The 26,898-nt window shown below is 38.1% G+C and overlaps 4 protein-coding genes across 8 annotated transcripts; 2 read left to right on the top strand and 2 right to left on the bottom strand.

The window, feature by feature from the left end:
• Positions 1-192: 192 nt before the first annotated feature.
• On the top strand, positions 193-3,538 carry LOC109855995 (putative RNA-binding protein 15B). Its single transcript, XM_020430772.1, has 2 exons — positions 193-502; positions 880-3,538. The coding sequence occupies exons 1-2, from the start codon at positions 378-380 to the stop codon at positions 3,068-3,070; spliced, it is 2,316 nt and encodes a 771-aa protein (XP_020286361.1). The 5' UTR covers positions 193-377; the 3' UTR covers positions 3,071-3,538.
• A 5,992-nt stretch (positions 3,539-9,530) lies between these two features.
• On the bottom strand, positions 9,531-17,850 carry LOC109855982 (prohormone-2-like). Its single transcript, XM_020430754.1, has 9 exons — positions 17,728-17,850; positions 15,481-15,619; positions 15,229-15,327; positions 15,004-15,139; positions 14,441-14,674; positions 10,913-11,026; positions 10,737-10,825; positions 10,340-10,596; positions 9,531-10,243 (listed from the first exon to the last, which is right to left on the bottom strand). The coding sequence occupies exons 2-9, from the start codon at positions 15,617-15,619 to the stop codon at positions 10,172-10,174; spliced, it is 1,140 nt and encodes a 379-aa protein (XP_020286343.1). The 5' UTR covers positions 17,728-17,850; the 3' UTR covers positions 9,531-10,171.
• A 172-nt stretch (positions 17,851-18,022) lies between these two features.
• LOC109855983 lies at positions 18,023-24,615 on the bottom strand. Of its 3 annotated transcripts, none has more exons than XM_020430756.1 (4): positions 24,530-24,615; positions 23,531-23,581; positions 23,108-23,440; positions 18,023-18,241 (listed from the first exon to the last, which is right to left on the bottom strand). In XM_020430756.1, exons 1-4 carry the CDS (start codon positions 24,546-24,548, stop codon positions 18,234-18,236), a joined length of 411 nt encoding a protein of 136 aa, XP_020286345.1. In that variant the 5' UTR covers positions 24,549-24,615; the 3' UTR covers positions 18,023-18,233. The 3 variants fall into 3 exon arrangements, with proteins under 3 accessions (XP_020286345.1, XP_020286346.1, XP_020286344.1); XM_020430757.1 differs by having other exon boundaries at positions 18,023-18,230; XM_020430755.1 differs by lacking the exon at positions 18,023-18,241 and adding an exon at positions 21,985-22,709.
• Positions 24,616-24,862: 247 nt separating this feature from the next.
• On the top strand, positions 24,863-26,849 carry LOC109855978 (glucose-induced degradation protein 8 homolog). 3 transcript variants are annotated; one of them, XM_020430750.1, is made up of 4 exons: positions 24,863-25,090; positions 25,595-25,758; positions 25,861-26,255; positions 26,327-26,849. In XM_020430750.1, exons 2-4 carry the CDS (start codon positions 25,629-25,631, stop codon positions 26,501-26,503), a joined length of 702 nt encoding a protein of 233 aa, XP_020286339.1. In that variant the 5' UTR covers positions 24,863-25,090; positions 25,595-25,628; the 3' UTR covers positions 26,504-26,849. The 3 variants fall into 3 exon arrangements, with proteins under 3 accessions (XP_020286339.1, XP_020286338.1, XP_020286337.1); XM_020430749.1 differs by lacking the exon at positions 24,863-25,090 and adding an exon at positions 25,099-25,196; XM_020430748.1 differs by lacking the exon at positions 24,863-25,090 and adding an exon at positions 25,184-25,274.
• Positions 26,850-26,898: the final 49 nt, after the last annotated feature.

Below are 26,898 nucleotides of genomic sequence, written 5' to 3'. Positions count from 1 at the left end.
GTTTGTTTTTTTTCCCTGAACTGGCTGCACTAGTTCACAGTCTATCTTTTTTTTATTCATATTAGTAGCACGGACAAGAACCATAGACGCGTGTACGCAACCGACAAGTCGTTGAACATGGCCGCGTAGTTCCAACTTGCACCATCCGTGGACGTGCGCTAGTTGGACCTGGCCGCTCTCAGGCTTCTCTCTGGTGGCAGCGACGAAGACGCCATTTTGTTCGCAAGCGGATCTCGGACAGTGCCTCGGTGATAAAAGAATCTGGCTCGCGAAACGTATTTTTCTAACAAAGCTGTGACTGCTGTCACGCATTTGTTTCAGTGAGCTTCTCGTTTTTCTTATTCTTCATTGAGTTTACAGTGTAACAAACAACGTTCATGATTGGAATTCCAAGGGACGATCGGCATAAAATCACGGTCAAGATCCGTAACAACATGAAGAGGAGCTCGAGTCGCGACACTCCTCCTCCTCGTGTAAAGCGGAGCCGATCCTCGATGGGACGGTAAGCTGTTTTCTCGAGCGGCGGTATCGCGGACCGAGAGAAAAAGAGAGAGAGAGAGAGAGAGAAAAGATCCGCATTTCTTCTATGACAATATACTTGTGCTTTGGTTCGGTGATTCACGCCGATCAAGATTTGCCTTAGACGCGCTCGCGCGCGCGTGCGTGCGATGATCACGCCTTTCTTCTTTTGTGATTCTCAATAGTGTTATATAGTGCGACGTGAAATTGTTTCTTATATCTGAGTGCACGTGGTTTTATTATTTTATTTCTTAACGCGGGATTTTGTAACTTACAAAGCGAGCCTTTAGCTTTATTCACGCTCTCCCACGCTCTTTGATATTTTTTACTAACTGCTCCTACATTTTGTATGATTTGTAGATATGATGATTCCAGTGATGAACGAATCACCCCGGAGCGAATACGACGTCGAAGCAGAGGTGCGAGAAGTCCCAGTCCACCTACACGTGCTTCCTCCCATGCACGTTACGTCGAGTCTAGCTCGCATCGTGACGAATACCTACGTACCCCGCGCGATCTGCCACGAGAACGTCCTTACAGTTACAAAGTCCTCTGTATCAGTTCTATTCACCCGAAAGCCAGTGACGAGATAATCAAGGACACTATATATAGGGAATACAAGAAGTTCGGTGAATTTTCTATTCAAATTTCGCATGAACCTGATGAACGGGTGGCCTATGTGTGCTTCAGAAATTCGGAAGACGCTCGTGACGCCAAGCATGCGAAACCTCGTATCATCATATACGACAAAATGGCCTTGGTAGAACCGGTGTACGACAGATCCGAATATCGTCGTGCACGATCCATCACGCCGCCAGATTATGACAGATATTATGCCCGATCGCCCGGACCCACGGATCGTCATAGACCGATAGATCGGTACGAACGAGTTTACGGTCCACCGGTAGGTCTGCCCCCGCACCGAGAAATGCGTCGTGATGCTATTCCACCCCCACATCACGAGTTTGTTCGACCTCCGATACATCCCCACGGACCGCCTCATGTTCATCCAGGACCGCCTCATCATTACGGACCGCCACGCCATATGATGATTCGACATCCCGTACATGGATTCGAACGCGTTGAGAATAAAAAGGACAAGTTTCCTAATTATCTGCATCACGTCTCACCTGAAGACGATCCTCTTGCAACTAGAACTTTGTTTGCCGGTAATTTGGAGATCAATATTACGGAAGAAGAGTTGCGCCGTATTTTCAGCAAGTACGGTATTGTTGATGATATCGATATAAAGCGTCCACCTCCTGGAACCGGTAACGCATATGCTTTCGTACGTTTTCAAACACTAGACATGGCGCACAGGTGCAAAGTTGAACTGTCAGGCCAATATATTGGCAAGTTCCAGTGTAAAATTGGTTATGGTAAGGCTACACCTACTACTCGAATATGGGTCGGAGGACTCGGACCTTGGACTTCCGTACCTCAACTTGAACGTGAATTCGATCGCTTCGGTGCGATAAAGAAGATTGATTATATTAAAGGCGATAGCAACGCGTACATACTGTATGACTCAATTGATGCTGCTCAAGCTGCAGTTAAAGAAATGCGTGGTTTTCCGCTCGGTGGGCCTGATCGTAGATTGCGTGTTGACTTTGCGGATGTAACGCCAGGTAGTTTTGGCTTCAAACCTCGACCATATTCCGAAGAGAATAGCGAATTCAGACCACGTCCTGTGGATTATGAATCTCCTTATGATCCTTATGGACCTGAGGGCGAGTTTAGCTATGGACCGAGAAGCTTTCGTGGTGGAAGAGGTAGTGGCCCTTGGCATGATCGGCGAGGAAACACGCGAGGCGGTTACAGAGGCACCTATCCTGATGGCTATATTCGCGACGAAGCCGAGTGGTCCAGTAGAAGACCGCCGCCAGAGTTGGAGTATGAAACACCTCGCGGTCTTCGAAGATCGCTTTCACGCGAACCAGGAGTAGACAGATCGAGATCTCGCTCGCCCCGTCGACGACAAATAGACTCCGATTCTGATACGGATAATCGTACCGGGATGTTATCAACATCCCGCACACTGTCGGATGTAGCACGTAAATCTATCGCGGTATGGCAGGGTGCTTTAATATTAAAAAATTCGCTGTTTCCAGCTAAGTTCCATTTGACTGACGGAGAGACGGAAATAATTGAATCTCTGATGAAGGACGAAGAGGGTAAGCACATGTTGCGCATCACACAGCGGCTGCGACTTGATCAACCGAAGCTGGACGATGTGTCTAAACGTATCCAGACTTCTAGTTCCCACGCAATCTTCCTTGGCCTAGCTGGTTCAAGCACTGCGGTCACAAACGACGACGCTAATGTACAGACACGGCCGTTGCGCAATCTCGTATCATATCTTAAACAAAAAGAAGCAGCCGGTGTAATATCTCTGTTAAATAAGGACACAGAAGGCACCGGTGTACTCTACGCATTTCCGCCTTGTGCGTTCTCCACAGAACTTTTGAAACGCACGTGTCCTAGTTTAAGCGAGGAAAGTCTCAAGGAAGATCACTTGGTAATCGTAGTAGTTAAAGGGGGTAGCGCCTAAAACAATTTAGTACATCAACTTGTCCGTATTTTCAACATTAGATACAGTACATATGTAAGATGACGGCGGATCTATACATATATATATATAAAAGATTGATTAGGACTTGTGTTTTTTGATTGATGTAAGTATTTCATCTTCAACTGGCTTCCAAGACAAAGTTTGTTTTTTACGATAAGATTATAAAAAGACAATTATTTTTTTTTTTATACATGTACATTGACTGAAATAAGGACATTTTTAATGATTAATATCATTAAAAAACGTAAAATATAAAACAAAACTCGCGAGATTGGGACAGTTAGTCCTTTAAGGACAGTTGGTCTAACAGTCTAATCTTTGGTATCAAATTTATGCGAATTTCTAAAATACTGTAAATTCTCAAGTCTGTTTATGTATTCTTGTTTTTTTTTTTGTTTTTTTGTTTCTTTTTTTATTTATTTGAATATGTAATTAATAAAAATGAAAGTTGAGACTATGTAAAAATAATTAATATATATTAACATCACGCATATTTTTTTCCAAAATAAGTTTTTTTTTTTTTTTTTCTTCTTCACATAACAAATTTATAGAACTCATTCATTAGTTTCTGTCTCAAATAATCTGAATATTCCAAGTACTTATCTTCTATCAGAAAACACAGTTTTGGTACTGTTCCCTTACTTAAACGCCTAAAACCTAGCGATTACCAAGTGGTAACATTTCCATCTGCAAAGTCTTTATTTACCATTGTGTGACTCTTTTAAATAGAATAATCCCTATTACTACATAAAAATAACTTGATGATTGCTCCATAATGTTATATATAAGACTCCGTTTGTATTATACACATATATACATATATTTACATATATATAATATTTACATAAACTTATATATATATATATAGATAAAACTATACGTACGTAATGTAATGACATTGTGCACAGCTCTTTCACATTTGCAGACATTTATAAATATTTGATTATCATTTTTCATTTTCTGATAAACATGAAATGAGTATTTTTTTTGTAAGGCGTGTATGCATATAAAAACGAAATGAAAAAAATACGCGGTGATGGTCTCAGTTAAAGTGAGCAAAATAACGTAAATATAATTACGAAAAAAGATTTTTTTTTTTAACTATAGAGTTAATGAAATATAAAGTGTTACATATTTTACATATCTTTATTAACAAAACTATATATACTTCTCTGTTGCGCTTTGTCAACAAAGTACAATAGTGTCATTTGTGAGTAGAACAGTTGATTGAGAATACAATACATTGTATAGATCTATAGAGTGATGTAAAAAATCAACACAGATTTGTCATTAAGAAGACAGTTTTCATATGAAGTTTTAATGGCAGAAATGTGAAAGGTCTGGTTTATAGGACAGAATAGTATATTTGATATGGACAATTTTTTAATTACCAAGTTTATATATTCTTCTTTCTCTGTAGATTTATTTTGTGTGACATAACATTTAAGTGCTTGTGCAGTAAATGATCCGTGAATAGTTACAAGTTTGGACTGTGCCAGAAAAAAAAAGTGAAGCTAGTGAGGAAAAATAGCAAATCCCCAGAAATTCGGTTAACTGTAAAACCAAAACAACGTTTATCATACCTGTGTTTTCGTTGACAGAAGTTCACCCCCCTTTTGTAAGTGAGGACAGATTTTTTTTTTTTTTTACAGGACAGTGTTTGGTGACATTGATGAAACAAAAACTCTGGACATGTGTACAGTGAAATGTAAAAACGAAAAGTGATTGTGTTCGGCATTCGAGTATGGAGAGTTTAAAAAACAAACATGTCTAGAATGTATATTTTTATATATTCATTCCAGAGATGGTATAGGAAAAAGAGAGATAGAGGAGAGAGAGAAAGGAGATTCTCTACCATACTTGAATGTGATTGAAGGTGCAAGTGGATAAGCATAATTAGTGTTTGAGAAGCCGAAAATAGATACAGTTTATGTAGAGAAAAAATCACCAAATGTGTTAATTTTCTTAGTACCGTTCTTCACCTATCAAAAAATTCGAAAATTCTTGTGATCATTCGGTTAATACGCAGTGAAACGCAGTACGACGAAAGGTATAATTATTGGTTCAATTTACAATTCGACGAAAGTAAGATTGGAAAAAAAAAAAAAAATGTTTTGTTGAACGTATTAGAGAATCGTCGACCGATAAAACCTCGAACGTTTGTTGCTAAATTGACAAAACGAAAGTTGAACGTTTTATTATTTCGTCTTGTTGTTCAATTAAAAAAAAAATGCATGCATGTGATTACAAAAATTGAATCAGACTGCTTTTGATACTAAAAAGTTTTGTACTCGGTATACAATTTGGTTTCCCGCTTTTGTTGAGTGAAGTTTATCGTGCAACAATACATAGTGCTGTGATGTCAATCGTTTCGCAAATGACAATCGGGAACAATTAAAAAACGCCAAACGTAGATAATGCATTTCGAAGTGTTTGTGTTAGAGAAATGGGAATTGTTATTCCTGATATATCACACGAGAGAGAAACAGAAGAAAGGATGTTAATTCGTTAACAAGCAGATTGCTGCCAATGAGACCAAAAAACCGTATATATTGGCTTATATATTGGTGAGATTAGTGTTTTCTTTGTGGTTTGTGAATTTTTTTTTTCTTAAAGTCGCGACAATTAACCTCTTTCCATAAATGCGGTATTTTGAGAGATCAAAAATTAGCTGTGTTGTTTGCAACATATCGAGTACAAAATTGTGCATCTGGGACAGAGAGATATATAGCAAAGGGAGAACTGTTACGAAAACAAAAGAAACTCTAGAGAAAAAGACAGTGATTCTGAACGTAATATAGGTTGTCAAATTTTTGTGTGCGAATCACAGTGAGTTCTATCAGTGGTACTGTTTATTTCGATTTCTTTTTTTTTTTTTTCTGCATCAGTGCTGTGCTGCTTTTGGTCTCGCTACAGACTTCTGGTTCTTGAATTTGTTTTTTTTATTTATTTATTTTTTTTTATTTTTTTATTTCGACTCGGTTTACAGTGTGGATTGACAGTCTGGAATTCTGTTGTAACGTCTATTTGGTACATGTTATGTTGTAAAAATTGATAAAATCTGTTTCAGAGAGAATCCGCCCAACGGAAACGGAAGATAAATAAACGTTCGCGTGTTCGGAGACATGTGATAACAAAAAATCTTCTGTATTTTAAAAGAGACTTGCAAAAATAAATTACAGACGTGGTGTAAATATAAACGACTGTGATCAGTCTTCCGAGTTTTATTCGCGAGTGTTTTGCGGCATGACTGTTTAGAGTTCTTAAATTTCAATTTTTTTATCGTATATATTACGCGAACACGTGTCTCAAATGTTAATAACAAATCAAATGCTCGTGTGTGCATAGTGAAAATACATACTAGTTAATTTTGATTTCTGACAAAAAACAGAGTAAACAGAATGTTATTGTAATCCAACTTAACCTTATCTCTAACCCAACCTAACCTCTAACACAAGCACCATATTTTTTATATACGCGAATAAAGTAACGTTTATCATACAGAACACAAATTTGTAAGTGCATCATATATTCATTTTTAATATTTGAATTTTTATTAAAACAATATTTAATCAAAGAAATATATACTTGTGGTAGTTACGGTTTATTTTCTTTCTTTTTCCTCTCTCCCTTTTCCTTTTTAACGTAGATAAAATATATAGAACGTAACATATTATATAATGGAAGAAAATAAAGTGCAATTTAAAAACAAAGTAATATAAATAAGTATAGTTTGCATACAATTAGTAAATACGATTTATAAAATGTTTCTACTTGTGAAATTTTTTTAACTGAAACACATTCTGTTTATCTTTTATTATAGGAGTGTTTTTATATTTATTGTTTCAAGAACTAAATTTCTTAACAATATTAAAATCTTTTTTTTATACATTTCTTACATTATCTTTATACATTTATATATAGGAAAAAGAATAACACAGTTCTGCTCAATAATAAATGATGAGCAAAAATTTTTTACCATCCAGGATCAAGGAATACAAAAGAATGCAGATATTTTACATTTTTCGAAGGAAGATAAACGATACTTTTATTTCAGACATCTTGTTGGACAGTGTATATTATTTTCAATCTTTCACACAAATTTTTCATCGTAGCAAAATTAAATTTGCTCTAATTTTGTGATTAGAAAGTAATATATTGAAGCTTGATGTAAAAAAGCGTTCCTATCTCGTTTGTCTTAATAAGTCATGGCAAGAGAGACGCAGAATATGTAAATTTGAGAAATTATGTGTATGAAAAAATTTGTATGTACATGTGCAATACGCTTTTTCTCTTCTGCGACACGTAATAAAAATACAAACTTTCAAACTTGCCGTGAATTTATTAATCGTGCGTTGTTGTGAGATTGATTACTCGAACAAACTGCAAATTTAAAGCTAATTATAGCTGAGTTTCCATTTATAACAATATATTTATCGTCCATATATACAGGGTGTCCCAGAATAGCCGTACAATCTCTCGTAGGCAGATAGAAGGAATAAAACTGAGTCGAAAAGTCTTGAACCATTTTTTTCTATTATTTATAATAAAGGAGTAATTATTGAGTAAAGCGGGCCAATCAGCGCAGACCTTTAGCCACGCNGGCCTGATTTACTCAATAATTACTCCTTTATTATAAATAATAGAAAAAAATGGTTCAGGACTTTTCGACTCAGTTTTATTCCTTCTATCTGCCTACGAGAGATTGTACGGCTATTCTGGGACACCCTGTATATACAGGATGTCCCAGCAAGTCCGTATCACCGGTCGTAGGCAAATAGAAGGGGTTATTCTGAGTCGAAAGGTCCTTTATCATTTTGCGAGATTCGCCTACGACCGGTGATACGGACTTGCTGGGACACCCTGTATATATATATATATATATATATATATATATGTATATAACATTAATTGCACATAGCGAATACTGAATGTTCCTGAAGAAACTTATATTTCCTATACATCTAAACCTAACTATGCCGAACAATAAATAACAATTTAAAATAAAAACACTTTGAACGGTTCCTCGCCGTGTTTTATTTTTATATATTATTATCATTTACTTTTATAAGGCTGGTTTTTGAAGAGTTTTTTATTTTATTTATAGAGAAGTAGAGAATTTTCGAAAATTGTACAATAATATTTCAAAGTCTTTTCTATAGACGCTAGACGCGTTGTTTGTCTACAAAATGGAATATATTCAATTTTAATACAAAGTTAAAATTTTAACGTACAAATTATCACAATACTTAAAAGTTAACGATGTTTTATTAAAAGTTGTGAAAAAAAAACTCACTTTGCCTAAGAAAGTGATTTCATATTGATATTAAATATTCATATGTGCATACAAGAAACATATATAAGATATATCACGTGTGTTTGCAATTAATTGTAAATAACGACGAGGAACAAAACGTATACAAGTGGTGTTCGCAAAAAACGCGCAAGCGTATAACATAAATGAATGCGTAAACGTTAAATGTATATTAATTATACAGAGATTTTCAGTCTCTCCTCGGAGTGTTGTAATGTGGAAGGCCGTGTTTGGTTCGAAGAAATCTTACGAGAACTCTTCGGTAAATGTAATTACGCTCGCTAAAAACTCGGTTTTGAACATTTCTTCGGACTTTAAAGATATGAATATGTCAACGACGAGTACAATACATGATATAGGACGACGGTTACGTTATGATTATTAACATTTATAATTCTCGTTTCCATAACTAACGATGTAGACACGTAAGTTTTTGACACTTTTTTGTAACCATCGAAGATTTTACGGGGAAAGATTTTATCGCTCCAATGCTGTTCTTTGTCTCGTCATACAGATATGTATCTGTGATAAAATTTGTCTGCTGCGATAAATCTCAGTTCAAATTTATGTACGTTTCTTTCTTTTTTCAAAAAAGATAGTTTTTTTTTTTCGGTTTGAATTTTCAAGTGGGTCAAATTTGCGATAGTACTCCGCTCGAATTGTTCGGCTCGTTCTGTTCTTCCGTTTCTGTTTCGCGATTGACAGTCGTCGTTTTGAGCAATGAAAAAGAGAGAAACGTATAAAGAATCGAACGGCGCGCAGAGAGTGAAATGTAACACAGTCAAAACCGATTCACTTCTCGCTTTTGTTTTTCTCTGTTTCTCCGACACTTCTCATCGATGGTAATCCTATATTTAGTAGACAAATAGACCTACATCTAGTCTCATGCTAACTCAAAACTATCATGTACATCGCTTCATGTACACGTACATATGTATATAATTATATCAGTCGCGGAGTTATCGAAACCAAGCCTGAGAATAATTTGATTCGATACTACGATTGTTTACTGATTCAGTCGTAGCGCCATTACGGGCAACAATAGTGCAACGTTGCCCGTATCACACGCAAAAGGGGCTTAAACATTAAGCGAGCAACAAGAGTGCGCTGAAGCTTCTCTTAGTATTTTTTTTTTTTTGTCTTTTTTTTATTGATTTTTTTCTTAATCATCGCAATCGCGAGTTGAGAGAACTTGAACGAAGCTGATCGCGAGATTCTTCGATGAAGCTCGTGCTTGAATAACGCAGAAGACATACTTTTTCGATACAAACCGTGATTGATCGACACGTAAAATTCTCGATCTTGTAAAATTCGCACTCGGCAAGAGCCGACACAAGTTCTTATTATTACAAGATAAAGTGTATCCTAAATATAGATTTGTATTGTATACGTGTGTCATCGTATATACTTTTCTGAGGTATTTTCGATGAGAGAATTCTAGTCTTGAAAATATTTGTTTTTTGCGAATTGACATTTTCTGATTTCTCAGCGCGGCTCTTGCGACTCGAGGAAAGCTTCTTTCTGTGAGCACTGTGTTTCTCAGAACGAGTGAAATATCCACATATCGTCGCGGCGTGTTGCGCCTGCTTATTTCTCGCCTCCCGCGAGAAAAGGGGGAGAGTAGCTTGTGAGGAGGAGCGACGGCAAGGAGGCTTCGTTGAAGGAGCGCCCAACTCTCGGAAATGTCTAACTGCTGATTTTCTATATTTCGAATTGTTTTTCTGAGAGATTTCCCACACAGACCTCAGCTTCGAATCGCGGATTATTTAATAGATATGATGGGAATAACCTCGCGGTTGAGAGCTCATTTGTAACTGAGCGAGATACGGATCGTAGTTCTGAAAATTGAAAGAATAATTTTTCTCTTTTCCCATAAAAAAAAAAACCAAATCTTTCTTCTTATCTCAAGATTGTGCGTACAGCTGAGACCTTACCTGTATCCATTTTTTGGATGTCGTAAATCTCTTGTCATAGGGATAGTCACGCTGGGGATAGGGATAGTCGTATCGCACATTGCCATACACGGGGGTGTCATGAGCGGCTCTCTCGAACTGTTGCTCCGTTTGATCCCCGTACTGCTCGTCATAACTAGGCGGATGAGTCCGGATTATTCCGATGTCGGAGGGCGACAGCGAGTCGTAGTGTCGTGGGGAATACATCGGCGCGTCCCTGAACTCCGGCCACGGAAGAACTGAAAGGGAAAAGGAAATAATTGGAAAAAGAGTCGGATAAAAAGCTGCTTATCTGATCTTTGTTTATTGTTTTTTATTTTCACGTATAATTCTGCGCGAGATAAAGAAAAATCCGAGATCTCTGAATCTCAAGACGAACCGTTTCTGGCAGCTTCCTCGTCGAGATAACCGCCGTCGTCCCCGTTCTCGTATTCGTCGTTGTTAACGCCGGCGTATCTGCGCCAGTTTCTAGGTTTATCGTGCAAAAAAACACATCGTTAGTTTTGCAAGTCCTCGATATTTAAATGTCTGAAAAATGCAAATGCCGATCGTTACCTGGAGGCACGTTGCCGTTCGTTTTCCCACAATGACAGAAGAGCCATCAAGTCCTCCGGATCGATGTCCAGAGTCAAGTCTCGCTTGAATCGCGGTTCCTGATAATATGGGGCGCTGAAAGATGAAACGAAATATTTCTCTCACCGACATTATCTCTCTCTCTCTCTCAGCGAAATTTTCACGAGTACAAAACAAAAAAAAACACATTGTCTCCTAAAAAGGAGAAACATCGATCTGATTACGAAAAAAACAAATTGTCATTTTCCCAATGTTTGTGCGCCAAGATCGATGGTTTGCAATCTAATTTCGGAATCGCTCGCAAATTTATTATTTCCCGGCTGTTCGCGCCCCGATGTTTCAAAAGTGATCGATGCTTATCCGTGACGCAAAACGGTCGACGACGATCGTCCTTTTATCAGGCGCGGTATTGTTCTTTGACACGAGCGGCACTTTATCTCGTCGTCGCGAACTATCCTTTGTCAACACGAGAGTCCTGTGATAGTTGCATTCAAACTTGTGCTCGATATTTACAATGGCGAGTGGACAATACGTTCAGTGAATCGCAAAACGTCGCGAAACGATTCTGTCTCGCATCTCTCTCTCTCTCTCTCTCTTTCTTTTGTCGATTGACGGAATTGTCATCTTGCGCGTCCGATAAATCGGATAAATTATACAGGTGCGTCGTTTTGCGCGAGCGATATGATACTCAACAGGAACTAACGTTATCAAACTGATTGATTGGCTGTAAGCTGAAGGATCGTAGGACACATTTCCATTCATACGCTTTTCAACATATATCAGCGCGTAATAAAAGCTCGTATTTACGCTTTACGTGACAAAACCGATTCTCGGCTGACTATACGCTCGGTCTTTCCACTGCGACGAGCAATCAACGCGCGTTTCTTTGTATTTCGTAATTTTATTGCAAATGTAATGATATAATATTGTTATAACGCTTATACAAATGTGAACCTCATATATTTGAAAAAAAAAAAAGCTTAAGATAAGATATATCAGACTGTTATCCTTCAAAGAGATAAAACTTTCAAATATATTGCAAGAAGAATCGCAACGGAAATACATATGGTTTACATTTTATCTCACGAATTTCTTTTATGACATGCTTCTTTTTTCTTTTGCTGATCTATTTTCGAAGTGCTTTCATTCAAATGAGGACGTTATGATATTGTGACGTAGTTGTTGTTTGTTGCAAGTGAGATTATTGTGGTCGATGGAAGGACGTATCAACACACACAAATCAAAGACTCGCCGGAACTATGCCATATATAGTCAATAAATTCGCGGAGAATCGTGTCTGTCAGCTGATTGGTTGGAGATACGCCAAATCAAGCTATGACCCAGTTCCGCCTTCCAGGCTCCCATTCAGCTTTTCGTGGACCCACTCTCCCGCGAATATACTCAACCACCACCCCTGTACCATCTGCGTCACGCGTATCGAGCGATTCGTGGATTCTGCACCAAATTCTTCTCGGTGTGAGTGGCGCGACCCGGCGTTCGTGTGTCACAATGCCGTACATGCAATGGTCGCAAATCCTATGCCTGTCACCACCAATCTACCCTCCGGCGGCGCTTACCTTTGTCGCACGCGAGAATTACCCCTCTCTTTGTGAGCGCGAAATTCGCGAGAATGTGTGACACGGGTCGTTAAACCACGAAGAACAATAGCAACGTTTCTCCAGTGAAACCCAGAGAGATCCCTTTTCAACGGGAGCAGCTATTCAAAGACCACATCTGAGATTTCCGACTGTGTAATTTCCCTTCACAGTTCTGGTTTTGGAACGTTTTCGAGTAACAGATCTTTTTCCTTAGCCGAGAGAAGTTTGTCTCGCGCGTTTTATTTAATTTGTTCATTCACAACCGTATATTTTATCCCAGAAATGTAATTTTAATTGGTATATCGTCGGAATTTAAATTTGAATTTTAATTGGATCTAATGAATTTAGCAACGCGTAATTACGATGCAAAGAGTGTTTTAAGCGAGAAGTTTGAACGAAATTTATATAAAGTTAAATCAAGATAAAGGCGAGAAATTTAGCACGAATTTTCTCGGACGCGTGTTTTCTCATGAAAATATTCAAAGTGCTTTTACCTTCTATTGTTATTACGGTGCTCGCTGATGTAAAGATAACGCGTTACGTAATCGCGTTTAACGTAATGAACGGGGGCGCGCGCGCGGTTATCGTTTTATAAAAATTTCATAGAAGAAAAATTAATCGCTGTTCTCTCTCGCTCCCTCTCTCTCTTTTTCCGTCCGAAGTAACCTGTGACATTTACGACGGTCAGGCAATGCATTCTTGTACATTTTTCGTGTAAAAATAACGGGTTGCGACGGCGATCATTAACTTCGAAACGATATAACGTTTGCCCGAGAGAGCCTGTGCGTTTAATTTTAAACACCGCAGGCCTGAGGAAATATATTCCGTGAGCACTCGCACTTTTACGACTTCGATATCGAGCTTTCGCGTTCACGCGATTTCCTGAAATTAGATTCGGCTCTCGATAACTCCCGTAACTGCACTTGCCGAGAAAGCGACGGCTATTTTAATCTCGCTACAATACGCCAAACACAGGGAAAAAAACTACGCATTGCATTGATGTTGTAAAAAATCATTCAAGAAAATTGTCAAAAATGTGTAGAACAAGAATTGAGAGATTATCGAAAAACTATTAGAGTTTTAATCGTATCTAATTTTATCTCAATTCCACACAAGTTGCCCGGAGAAATGGATAGATCGATTTGCACGAAGACGACGTCAGGATGTATGAAAATTCACATGTGCGATAATGTCGTTGAATTTTCGCGAAATGCCTAGCCAAGCGTGTACGTTACTGATACCAGTGTCTGATGACGACAGCCTCTTTCTGCAAGTGGTTCGATACGACGACTTCGGTCGTCAAGTCGACCTCGCGCCGTCCCTGCGCCGAGGGCAACGCCCTCACGAGTCCTCTCATCCCCATTCAGAAGAAACGCCGGAGGAAAAGAGGGTTGCTCGATGGGCGGAAAGGGCGCGCATACTGAACTGCATATATCCCCGGTAGTCGTTTCGCCTACTTCGCGTGGGAATCCCTGTTGCGTCGATGGATTCAACCGTGCGGAACTCCGCTGCACCCGGTATTAAGGACGAGAGCAACGCAAATTGCGAACTTTCTAATTCCAGATTGTAAAAGAAAAAAAGGCGGAAATAGAATCTCTCTCTCTGTAAACTTTACTCCCCTTTTAGCCGTCGATTTTCCATCTCGTCCCGGCGGAAATCTAATATTAGACGTATTGCCAGGACTAATATATCTATAAATTCTCACGCGAATCGATTTTCGAACGAGTGAGTTTTCTTTTCCCTCGTTGGGAATGAAACGCAGCCGAGAATAAGCAAAACTATTGTCGCCGTTTCTTTGGCAAATTTTATTACCCACGGCAATTGAGTTTGTAGTTTGCTCTCGGAGTTGGTATCGATCACGCCAGGGAGTTATCGATTTCGGAATTAGGAAAACTAGGACGCGGCCACTTACCTCCTCTTGACTTGAGCCTGTACCGGTTGCCGGGTTGGCGCGAGACTGGCTAAGCGTTTCGGCTGAAACGAGCTGGTCGGAGGCTGCAGCGTCGTACTCGGCCACAGCTCGGTCGCGGTGGACTTTTCCGATCTCTTGCGCCGATCCTCGCTCGCGTAATATCGCGAATACGGCGGCACGTTCCACACACGCGGTGCCTCCTCCTCGACCTCGTTCATGAGAACCTTATCGTAACTGGAACGCGAATACGTTACTCGTTACGAATCACCTCCTCCGGAATTGTCGGAGTTAGAATGAAGAGAAACGAATTACGTCGAGAAAATTAGAAATTGTATATTAGATTAATTGTGTTAATTGTAATAATTGTATATATTAGAAATTGTATGGCGCTTCAAAAATGTACATATTAAATTACTGGTGCGATAAAAGTAGAATTGAAAACAATTCACTCCCTCATTTTAATTGAATTATCTTCAAACTCTTTCGTTTTAAGTTTCTCTCTAATTGTTACACATTGGATTCCGAGAAACTCAATTTTACGCTGACGCAAGAACCAGACTTACTCGTAATTCCTGTCGAATGGCAAATACGTCTCGCGTCCGAACACGGGTTTATTAGCTGATTTAGTTTGCTGAGATGCTTTATCGTCCCCAGCGAGAGCCGCTTTTAAGCGTTCCAGTCCCGAGATGTCAAGGTTTCCTAAAGCGTGTTTCAGTGTGATTTTTGGTCGGATTATTCACGTCGGAGGGCGCAATAACCGTTTTATTTTACAACAGTTACAAACTTACGTTTCTCCGCCTTTGACGTGAAGGATTCGCTGGTAGCGGGGCGTTGCGCCTGTTGATTCTGCTGATTCCCGAATATCAACATTTCCTGCGCTCGTTTTGCTAAAAGCAACACACAGTAACGACGTTAAAAACATACGAATCTCAAGAATAATGCGAGCAAAACGATTTATTATCAGTAAGTACTTATTAAAAATTTATTTATCAAATATTGTTTCTTTTTGTTAACGATACACTTAAACGTTCGTGTCTTACATTTCGGTTTCATGGTCTCGTGTTTAATTTCGGAAGCCTGGTCCGCCTTTTTCAAGTCCTCCATCAGACTCGCGGGCATACACATGCCTGTCGAGACCAGCGAGAATAAGAGCAGCAACCACGCCCAGTTGTGCGTCATCTGCGACAGAGGTGCGAAATTTGTATCCTGCGTTCCCGATAGTTCCCGTCCGCGCTTTTTTTTTTCTCTTTTTAAACGAGATCGAACAACGCGCGCGATATTTTTCTCCCGCGCTTTTTTTCCCGTGCCATCTTTCGCGTGCAGACGATTGAAATCGGCCGCATTTCACACAGCGTCACGGAAAGAAGGGGAGATACATAAATATCACATATATAATCGGAAATGCCACGAGTCTATTTTCACGATGCGTGAAAGATTAAGCGAGGGCAATCAGGGCGCTCAATAAAGGGCTCCCCGTATATATGTGTGTGTATGTGTTACATAAAAATGTAATATGTCGCGCGCGAGTTTCTATAATTGGCGATATGATTTTTTCAAGTGTGTGACGCGGTTCCACATACTTCAGCCGCTTCACAAGCTGACCACGTCACAACGTAATCGACGTGGTTTACTTTCTTCGGTTGTGACGCTATCACATGACGTAGGTGCAAAAGTGTGCAGCTGCTTATACTATGTCACATGTGCGCGACTTCGGTAAGATTTGTCTTACTGAACTTTTGTTTTGTTTTTTTTTTTCAATATAAAAAAAATACATATATTCCGAACAATTGTAATCAATTGGGATCCTCTCGAAACCGGATTGAAATTCGCGCGACGCTATTATTACGCGAAATCTCGAGATTGGCGCATCGATAATCCGCGCCCCAATATCGACTTTAATTATTAGAAACTATATAAGGACTATGTCGCAGAAACTCTGTTCTACCTTCTACGTAACTACAAGTTCTGCGTGTCGAGTTACGTCTTAATTGCTCTCAATTGGCTTTTCATTACTGAATTACGCGGGGTCTCTCCCAGAACTCGCGTAATTGCGCGAGCTCTATAACGGTGATGCTGGGAAAATAGCAGTTTCTCTCTCTTTCCCTCTCTCTCTCTCTCTCTCTCTCTCCGCAGAGCTCCGAGCTCACAGAAAGGGGCTCCACCATCACTCCGAAATGTCAGAGTTCAAAATTGTGTATACAGAATGTTGCATGTTCGTGCGTATTTATACAGCACCACGACTCGTAATTGTATTTCTCGCAGTCTCGCATTGCGAACAGCTCGTGTTACGCAGTACGAAATATGGAAAGTTTAATCGGATTTTCAGGAGATACGGAAAAACCCTCTGATGTATTTCACATTTTCCCGCACTGAACTTTTGTACATACGTACGACGAATTGTCGCGTTTGAGATTTAACGCTAAACATAATTCAACAATTATACGTTCCTGTATTTTTTTTTTCTTTTTTTTTTATACTATTTACACCAGTTTTCTCTGATTTAATGAGATTCTGAATAACGTTTACGGAACGTTTGTGGTGGAAATCAGTGGCGTGAAAATGTGCTGTCGTAATAATTTCGTTATTCAAAGAAACATCTTTAAAATTCAACGAGATACGAGTTAAGCACTTGTAGAAATTATATCTCGTCAAGTAGGATTAACATTTGTCTACGTCCCAAATAAACGACAAAGTTTTCTACAATTAAAGGTAAACCGCGCGTAGTAACGTCAAAGCGGATATAGTAGACCTAGAAATCGTACACTTGTTGCATCTACAAATACTATAGTCATTTATCGGCGTGTACGAGCTGCACGGCCGGATCGCAATTAAAAGTCGCAATTAAAACTTAATTAACTTAGAATTTTATTGACAAGTGTCCGAGATAAATGCCAATGATTCTTACAAATAATTGTGAGAGAAACGAGCGCGGATTCATTGTGTTGTTTCAAGAAGATTCAGTTGACAGAACGCAGTTCATATCAAATTCTAAAAAATAAAAAAGACACAGAAGACAAGATCTGAATCTTCGAAAGAAAACAAACATAAAATTGCATTAAAAAAATATAAAGTTAACTTTGTTCGATAAAATGCAAAAAAAAAAAACGCATTGCATGTGCTGCAAATGCAAAACAGTTCTCCGCGATGTGTGTGAACGGAATAATAATAAGACATGAAATCGCGCTTGCAATTCACGTTTATCGCAAAAGCACTTCAACTTTTAATAGCCGATTAACAAAATCGAATTACGGAAATCGATTACGGAAGAACATAATATTTTCATCTACCTTACGAGATGCGGAAGTTGTCGCTTCGCTCTTCTGAATCACCTTTCGCCCTCTCTTCGTCAATCCTCCGCTAGTACTCTGCTACAGACACGTCCAAACGGATCCGCCGGCTCGAGGTGGAATGAATGTCGGAGCTCAGCAGGACGAGTTGAAAAGCGGGTACGGTCGATCAACCAACCCCCACCTTGGTGAACGAGCCGTTCGCCATCTCGACTCGTGGTGGTAAGCACCCTACGACGTCGCCGTTGGGGTAGCTGCGCGCGCGTTGCGTTTCCTCGCACACACAGCGATGCAGATGCGTGTACGTGTGTACACACACACATATATATATATGTGTACACATACATACACACGTACCCCAAGTGGATGCGTATACATACACACGAATCCCTCCGTCCTGATGTACAAGAGAACATCTGCCCACGCAATGACCCAACTACGTCTTCTCCGGCGAAACACGGCCTCGTAAGAATCGCTCGCGTGGGGGCTATGTTGTTATTTTGCTGTCAAAAGACTGTCAGTCGGCGTTATCGGAACGGAATTTATCTTACATTTTGCAGCTGCTATCGCGCACAAATGTCATCAGGTTTAGAAGTCATAATTTCGAAGATATATATATAACATCTACAATCGTTAGGAGAGACGTCGACCGCCAACCGCGAGTTGTTTTTGTTTCAATATCCAAATAATTAAACTTTCAGTGCTTTTATAAATATAAGAAAACGATTCGATCGAGATACTTTAGTGAAATGTTAATAATATTGAATTACATTTATTATATAAACAGAACGTTCTTGTGTGAAAGATAATACAAGAGCGGTATTATTTATCTCGCACGAATCACTTTTCGTCGTAACCCAATACTTTTCTGTAATTCAAACGAAATCCTCTTTTGACGGATGCGAAGATCGATTTACTTCTTCTTGTCAATCCTCGAATGAAATTCTTCGTTGGTCGTTCGAATATAAATAATTCGCTTTTCGTTAAAAACTGCTTCATCTTTCACCAAGATTGAAGGAGAACCGCGGAAATATCTTGCGCGAACATTTCTGTGATAAGTAGCTATTAACGACACTGTCTCTCTGTCTCTCTCTCTCTCTCTCTCTCAGAATATCTCTCGGTTTATAAACTAGAATTTTTTTAATGGAATTTATTTTAAATTAAAAAACCAGCGTAAAAAAAGCCGAGTTGTCTTGCTATTGTTAGTAAGACAGGGTGACTATTGTTACCTCGTCCGCATAAAACTTACGGAGTACAAAGCTCGGTCTCCTAGAAGAATTAATAGCAAAGCTAAAGCACCTCGTGCCAACCATAGCAACCCCCACTGCGTCATGTATGACGGCTATGACGACATTGCCTACTCGTCATTAATTTTAATGTAACCGCTATGCAAACGTCATAGGGGTAATTTTTCTTTGGCATTTGAAACAGTGACGTTATACATACGTATTGCAAGATTACGATCTATATGACAGGTATACTTGAAGAGTAGAGTCGAGTGTATTTTCAGTTAAAAAAAAAAAAAAAAACATTGACTAGGTATCTTCTTTTTTCTCGAGTTGTATGTACGTACACAGTTTTCTCGGTAGATAACACTCACGAGATACAACAATAACTTGACATTTGGTGGTTGTGCCACTGTATATGGGACACGCAAAATTAATAAACGCGTGCGCGCGTCTCTAGTGTTTGGTCTCGAAACAAATTTGCGTCTCGTGGGATGGCGGAATAACCGGTCCCGAGAGTTCAGGGTGAAAATCCAACAACTATCTTAAAGTCGCAGCACAGCTATAAAGCCCGTGCTATTTCATTGCAAGGAAAAGGAGATTCTCCACGCTGCCCGTAGCATAGCCTTCGTTCTGTATATTTATCTCTAATCATCTAGCTTGAACCCTCGCAACAGACCGCACGCCCACGCGAGGTTTCTACGCCTACGCGTTTTCCCACCATACCGTACCGAGAATCGCGGAGATCAGCAAAGATATATATTTTTCTTTTTTTTCTACGTCAGCAGACCGAGGTGTTCGTTACATCTCTTCAACAGATCGGATAGATTTTGCAATTTGTAAACACGAGAGAGCTAATGAAGAAAATGATATATTATCACTGAACACGTGATTACAATTTCTGTTCTATAAAGATATATCTCCGAATAGAAGCGATTCTCAGAACACGATCGTTTCTCAGGAATAACGTAGCTCGAAATAACATTATTGATAATATTGAAAGATAAGCACTCTCAATTGTATGAAGAAACTCCTCGCCAGAGACGGAAAAGGTGACGTGCGGAGATGATAAATGTTAACATTTTCGCACGTTTCGTAAAATGTCGGTGTTATATATAAGGATTCGCTTTGATACAACATGTAAATATAAATTAACGATATTTCGAACGAACAAATAAACAAGAGAACCTTGTGCAATTTAAACAAACCTATAAATTATAGAATTCTATTTTTCTATATAATTGTGTATATGTGACGTGCTCTTTTTGTAACGTGCATAAGTTATCAATCAATTTTCACGGTATATATTTTTGTGTAATTACAATGTCACGCTGAATTATTGTATTATCTCGTCGTGAAGTAAAACTGATTTGATAAAAATTTCAGATTGTGACGACATACATCATTTTTCAAGCAACAAAATCTATCGCGAAGAAATAATAAAATTACGTGTGAAATCAGTTAGCAACGCACAATCTTCTTCTCACACAAAAAAAAAATTAATATGAATATTTCCTCAAAATCGCCGGAATCGCAAGTTTTATTACTATCGATCGTAATCGACGTAAAAATCACAAACGCTATGAATACAAAAATAACCGGCGACTATTCCGTTCGTATCTTCGATGTAAATGCGGGACGATTATGCCGATTTTCTGAATGATCGTGAGCGACGGTCTGGAAAAAGAACGGTCGGGCGCGGTATACTCGAGCAAGTAGTATATAGCACAGTAGTCGCGTCGTTTATCAGGTCGGCCCTCACTTACAGAGAGACGAGAAATAGTCGTTCTTGGCTTCTCCGTTCAGCTCTGCTGCAACGCTTTTCCTGGTGCATCCGCCCTCGCATCGTAATTGACCTATTTTCGTCAGCGTTGTCGCCGTCACAGACTACTGCAACACGCTTGCGCAAATTGCCTCTCGCGCATACGGAATACGGACGAGACCGCCAGGTGCAGCCGGTGCTTCCGGTAAATTACAGGATCCGCATGTAGCGAGTTGTTTTAGTTCGTTACATAAAAAAAACACGTGTCTGCTCCGTATCTTCTTGTTGACAAGAAGACGAAACGAGAGAGAACCGTGTTGCAGAGATGAATAAAAAATTTACAAGTATTAACAGTTTCAGCAACGCACATTTGGAGACGATTACGTACACTTTTATCGCTAATGCTCGAAGTCTTGTGTTGATATACTCTTTGTTTTATATGCAACGTTTAAGTTTTAACGCTCCATTGAATTTTCCATGAATAAATCTCGAGAACGTAACGGTAAACAAAAACGCGATTCCTAGAAAAAAATATCTTATTGAAGTTCTTTTTGAAAAAAAAAAATTATTTTAATTATATTCCAGATAAAAAAGTTGAGTAAGTTCCGTTTGATCAAAACAAAGTTAATTAAATTTGCTCCGTTGTTACGTAGAGAGACGAAACTTCGGATATTTTTCGCTCTTAGAAATTAATTAAATGTGCTATCTACAAGGACTTCGACCGACGAGACTCTCTTCATATTTTTTGCCTCTCTTCATTTGCTCTATATTATTCAGTGAAGCGTGACAGCAAACTTAATCCGAAAACATTAATGAACTCTTCCCCTTTTCTTTTCCTTTACTTATGTATGAATAATGCTTTTGAAAAGAGATAATTCGTTCCCCTTCTCGAGTTATCGTTTTATATTTTTTATATTATTTTTCATATTTCTCATTGTCAGGTTATTCTTCTTTTCTTTCTTTTTCATTTCGGTAATAACGATATTTATTATTTTTTATATGTTACCACATCCATCAGTTGATGGAATGTATAAATAAGCTGATGGAAAAAAAGTTGATAAAAGAGACCGTTATGTAATTTAAATTTATAGATGTAATTTAAATTTATAGATAAAACAAAAATATTGAAAAATGGAGAAAAAATTTTATTTCGCGCGATGAAAAGAAATTTCAAAACAAATGTAGAACAATTAAAAAATAAATTAAATATAATTATTTTATTTTACTTCAACAAGAATTTTTTCCATCATGCTAATTATATTTCGAGAGTCGAGTTTCCTACGATCTCGGATTTTTCTCTCGTCTTCTTTTTGTCGTACACATCGTTCTTCTTACGTCCAACTTCTCCCGGTTAACTTTCTCCCGGCAAACTTGATTTGACTGATCAAGTTCGACGCAACGAAAGAAAATATATTATATATCACGCGATATTGGCTAAGTTTTCTGTTAATGCCACACCCACGTTTTCTCCAGTATAGAAGAAAAAAGTTAGTAGCGAGAGAAAAGAAAAAAAAGAGAGAGTTTCGTCTTTGCTAGATGGTTGACCGACCAATGGATCGTGATGGATTTCATGAAATCGCGCAAGTTCTCATTGGGTATCACAGCTCCCTCGTATAACAGAGCTCCCATTGACGTCAGCCTTCGAGGCTTTTACGAAGTGGCGAATTCCCGTGGCTGGCTAAAGAGAGAGAGAGAGAGAGAGACGAGAGAGACGAGAGAGGCAGACGCTCTGTCCTTTCGTTTTCCCACTCTAGACGGTGAGAATACAATGACGTCATACGATCGGCGTCTCACATGTACCCCCTTGAGATCTATTTGCTCTCGCAACACAACATTCATAACATTAAAGAGTGCTTGTTGATGTCGATAGCATGTTATATACACTGGACAGCACGTGTCTACTTACACTGTTTTACGACAGTTTGTTGAATTTCATCCGAACGTAGTAAAGAAAGCAGACACTTCGCTGGATTAAATTGAATTGAACCCTAATCCTGTAAACGTTCTTTTTTTTTAGGTACGTATCCAAGAAATTCTCGAAATTTATGTCTAACGCAATTTTTTTCATTGATTAAAACGTTGCAAAAACTCTCTATAAAAATTCACGGGGCTTTATTCAACATTCTGTATTAAAGAAATAATATTATGGTTTGATATATATTTTTCATTTGTTTAGAATTTTTTCCACTAAATAGTTAATAAGACTTTTTCATTTCCAAGAATCGCTCGGACATTAATCGGCTTTAGAAAATTAGAGTTCATATAAACATTACAGTTTTAAGGAGTTATAGGTCTATCTGGTTATCTCGCGACACATAACACAGAAAAAATAAAAAATTTTACAACAAATTAAGATGATTAAAAGTATGAAAAATGACAATAAATTAGTTACCTTCGTGATGAACATAATCCAAACGATGAAAGGAGCAGGCGCATTTACGAATTAAAAACGCGTGAGTTGAGCGAAGTTTTAATAGCAGGCTTGTGACATTGGATTTCTCGTTACGACCCTGTACAACGTAAAATGTAATAACTTCGTGGAAGTGGTGGTCCCCCGAAGGAGCGGATCGATGTTTCCAGCTGCATAGTAAAGGACGCCTGTTGATATGAAGCAGGAGCGGTTCATTCATGAAAACGGCGAAAACAGCGTGGGCTTCTCGGTTTTGAAACGGAACTCGATAACATTTTCCCGTCGTTATTTCCATGCAAATACATTTTTTATCGGCTGAAACGTAAATTCGTACGTGTCGTATACAATGTACATGCAATATGGCAAACAGAGTAGTAAATTTTTCACAAGAAATTCATGAAATACCTTTAAATTTCTTTTTTGCATATCTCTCTTCTAGAAAATTCCATAGAAAATCTAGTGATAGAGCGGAAGTGATTATAGATACATAAGTATGTAGCAGAAAGTTAGATAAGAAACAAATAAAAAAAACTTTTCCATCGCGAATACATCATTGCTTTGTATAAAAACATTAATACATTTGTTGTCTTAAATACCGTTTTTACTCGTACGTAACAAATAGGTTTAATTTTACTCGAGAAATCGTACAAAATGATATTGAAAAATTAAAATCAAAGAGAAAACTGAGAGCAGTCGCGGCCGCATTTTATTTGTTATTGGCGTAAACATACTTCTGAATTCCAAATCTACAATTTTTGTTTTGCATGTTTTTCGATATAATCAATATGTTAAAAAATAATCAAATAAACACTCGATTCATTACGCATTCAAACAATTTTTAAAATTGTTTTTAAAGGCCCAGGGGCTCCTTTTCCTCTTATCCAATTGGGCTAAACTTTTTCACAAATTTGTTTTAACAAGTGGAATCATTCTCCGCAGAAGGTGCCGCGAAAAAATTCGATTGAAATGTACTTCTGACCCAGAACTACAATTGTTGTTTAACGTGGTTTTTGATGTAATCAATAAATCGGTAGATAATCAAATAGAACGAATTTATTATGCATTTAAATAATTTATTTACTTTTTTTCAAAGAGCTTAGGGGCTCCTTTTTCCCTTATCCGACCAGACTGAACTTTTTCACAGGTTAATTTTTTATTAGAACCATTCTCGGAGGCGTCGCGAAAAAAATTCAAAAGTCAAACATAAAAGCCACTCTAATATACATATATGTATCATATTTTATGTTCGAGACTATTTAATTGTTTTATCTTCGATTGACGTGATCGATTGACATATTATTCAATCGCGACTGGTCAATAATCAACCAATATAATTAATATTGTTTAATAGCAAGAAGTTCGATCGATTTCTCGAGTTATATTATACAAATGCAATAGATTTACCTTTTATAATAAAGTGCATTTCGCTTGAGCCAAGAGATTGTGCGGCGGAAAAATATAAAATTGCCAAGACTCACACTTTGGAGCCGGTGAAATTCGACGGACAACATACGCCATCTACCGGCAGCGTCCCGCGTTATTTGAATATGTAAAGCCCGTTTTACATTGATCGCAAGCGCAAACGCAAGGTATTGATCTCGTAGAATTGACCAATCAATTGGCTGATTTGATCAATACGATTGGTCAATTCTACCAGACCTGTTCCTTGCGTTTGCGCTTGCGATCAATGTAGAACAGGCTTAAAGTGAAATAAAAACACCACAATGGCCGCGTTCAGCGAAGAGTTCGACATAATCCTTCGATTTGACAGATTTTCTAACCTAAAAATCATTTTTTAACGCTTAATAACTTTGTTTTTTTTTTTTACCATCGAGTGATGTTTTCGTATCTCTAAACCTTTTGTTTTTGCGTAAAAACATATCGAATGAGCATAAAATTAAAATCCGTGCTGTGCGAGAGACGACTCTAAATAAAAACTTATAATAACGATTATAATCGAAACAAGTATGTTTCAAGCAATTTCGAGAATTCCACTTCGATACTCGATGTGATTGGTCGATTGTTATTTAGGAAGGGGAATCTATTGGTCGGATACTATTTAAGGATATATGTGTGTATCATCGTTTTTTTTTACGTCAAGCCTTGCCTATTAATCAAGACCTGCCGATCGATCGCATGCTGTATTGTTGTACATATCTCTTAGAATATTTTTGACAAATTTTATTTTATTATAACAAGCTGTTTTACCGTCGTACAATACTTGTTTACATCCTTCGTTATGTTCAATGACACGCTTGTGTGATCACCCACCGAGTGTTTTTGGAGTGACGTTTCTTATATATTTGTTTTTTCGTCGCGCCTCGGACAGTTAATCAGCTGTTACGTTTCCGAGCTGTTTAAAAACTTCTCAACGAGTTTGATGCGCGCACACAACACAATGTTATAACATTTTATTAATTTTGATGTATATTTATATATATATATGTATATATATGTATGTATACTTAGCTGAAGAACTGTGAAGCAGAAATTCTGAAAGACAATGAGTGAGAAACCTTCGTCCGATTCCATATCCAAGGAAGAATGGATAACGAAGCTAGAGGAGAACTCTTCCAATTGTCACGTGCAGAAAGCAGCAATGAACAATCTAATAATGAATTACTTAATGACAGGTAAAAAGAACTTTAACTTCTATTAGAGATGTAAATAATACATGTGTTTTAGTGTCATACATATATGTTGTCTAATAAACTTAAATGCTTTATCGTACACAGAAGGGTTCAAAGAAGTAGCAGAGAAATTCCAACAAGAGGCGGGAGTAGGTCCAACGGTGGAATTGAGCTCGTTGGACGATAGAATTCGTATTCGCGATGCTATAGAGAACGGTCGTATTCAAGAGGCCACAGACTTGGTGAATCAGCTGCATCCCGAGCTGCTGGACAACGACAGATATCTCTACTTTCATCTGCAGCAGCTGCATCTTATCGAACTGATACGCACAGGTAGAATTGAAGAGGCGCTTCAGTTTGCTCAGGATCAGCTAAGTGAAGCTGGAGAATCTGACGATAATATATTGTGCGAATTAGAACGTACCTTGGCGTTGTTAGCTTTTGACGAGCCGCACAAGAGCCCATTTAGCGATCTCTTACATCCGACACATAGGCAAAAAGTGAGTGATAAATTTTTTTCAGTATCAAACCGAGTTTGTAAATCTTGAGTCTTAATTGTACTCTGTTACAGATTGCGAGCGAGTTAAATGCTGCCATATTGAAAATGGAGCACAGAGAATTTACTTGTCCCCGTATAAGTAATCTATTGAAAATGATACTATGGGCTCAGGACGAATTGGACAAGAAAAAAGTAAAATATCCCAAGATGACTGATTTGGGTAGTGCCACAATCGAAGGTCCGAAATAATCGAACATTTAGCAGTAATTAGTGTAGTTTTTTTTCAGTTTTATTTATGAAGATGAGTGAATGAAGATAGAAAATTCTGAATCACAATTTTGTAAATGGATATATTGTTATAGAAAATTAAACTTAAATATCTTAATTTGATCAGCTCACAATTTAGAAGATAGAGTTATTAATATATATTAAATGTAATGTGTAATGTGACCATAATGATACATTGTTATAATAATATTGCTATAACAAATAAGAATTATTTTATTGCAACAGGAAGAGAGAGTGTCTTCTCATTCATAAATTCTGGAATTTAATATGAATTATCCTATAATAAATGCTAACAAAGAAACATTTACAAGTTTTGTACATGATGTTTGGTAATGATGTGTGTGTAATGTGCAATA

The sequence above is a fragment of the Pseudomyrmex gracilis genome, unplaced genomic scaffold (genome assembly GCF_002006095.1).
Source record: "Pseudomyrmex gracilis isolate BER0280 unplaced genomic scaffold, ASM200609v1 scaffold_104, whole genome shotgun sequence".
NCBI classification, from domain to species: Eukaryota; Metazoa; Arthropoda; class Insecta; order Hymenoptera; family Formicidae; genus Pseudomyrmex; species Pseudomyrmex gracilis.
This window is presented reverse-complemented; position numbering and strand designations above follow the sequence as displayed.

Bases quoted from the DNA above. Each gene is read 5' to 3' on its own strand.
- LOC109855982 (XM_020430754.1), bottom strand. From the start codon at position 15,619: ATGACGCACAACTGGGCGTGGTTGCTGCTCTTATTCTCGCTGGTCTCG. The intron at 14,675-15,003 runs GTAAGTCTGGTT...TTCGCGTTCCAG, and splicing joins CCATTCGACAGGAATTACGA to TTACGATAAGGTTCTCATGA. The intron at 10,244-10,339 runs GTAAGGTCTCAG...TTCAATTTTCAG, and splicing joins CATCCAAAAAATGGATACAG to AACTACGATCCGTATCTCGC.
- LOC109855978 (XM_020430750.1), top strand. From the start codon at position 25,629: ATGAGTGAGAAACCTTCGTCCGATTCCATATCCAAGGAAGAATGGATA. The intron at 25,759-25,860 runs GTAAAAAGAACT...TATCGTACACAG, and splicing joins AATGAATTACTTAATGACAG to AAGGGTTCAAAGAAGTAGCA. The intron at 26,256-26,326 runs GTGAGTGATAAA...ACTCTGTTACAG, and splicing joins ATCCGACACATAGGCAAAAA to ATTGCGAGCGAGTTAAATGC.
- LOC109855995 (XM_020430772.1), top strand. From the start codon at position 378: ATGATTGGAATTCCAAGGGACGATCGGCATAAAATCACGGTCAAGATC. The intron at 503-879 runs GTAAGCTGTTTT...TATGATTTGTAG, and splicing joins AGCCGATCCTCGATGGGACG to ATATGATGATTCCAGTGATG.
- LOC109855983 (XM_020430755.1), bottom strand. The intron at 23,441-23,530 runs GTATTTCATGAA...TTTACGTTTCAG, and splicing joins TGCAAAAAAGAAATTTAAAG to CCGATAAAAAATGTATTTGC. The intron at 22,710-23,107 runs GTAACTAATTTA...GAACGTTTACAG, and splicing joins GGATTATGTTCATCACGAAG to GATTAGGGTTCAATTCAATT.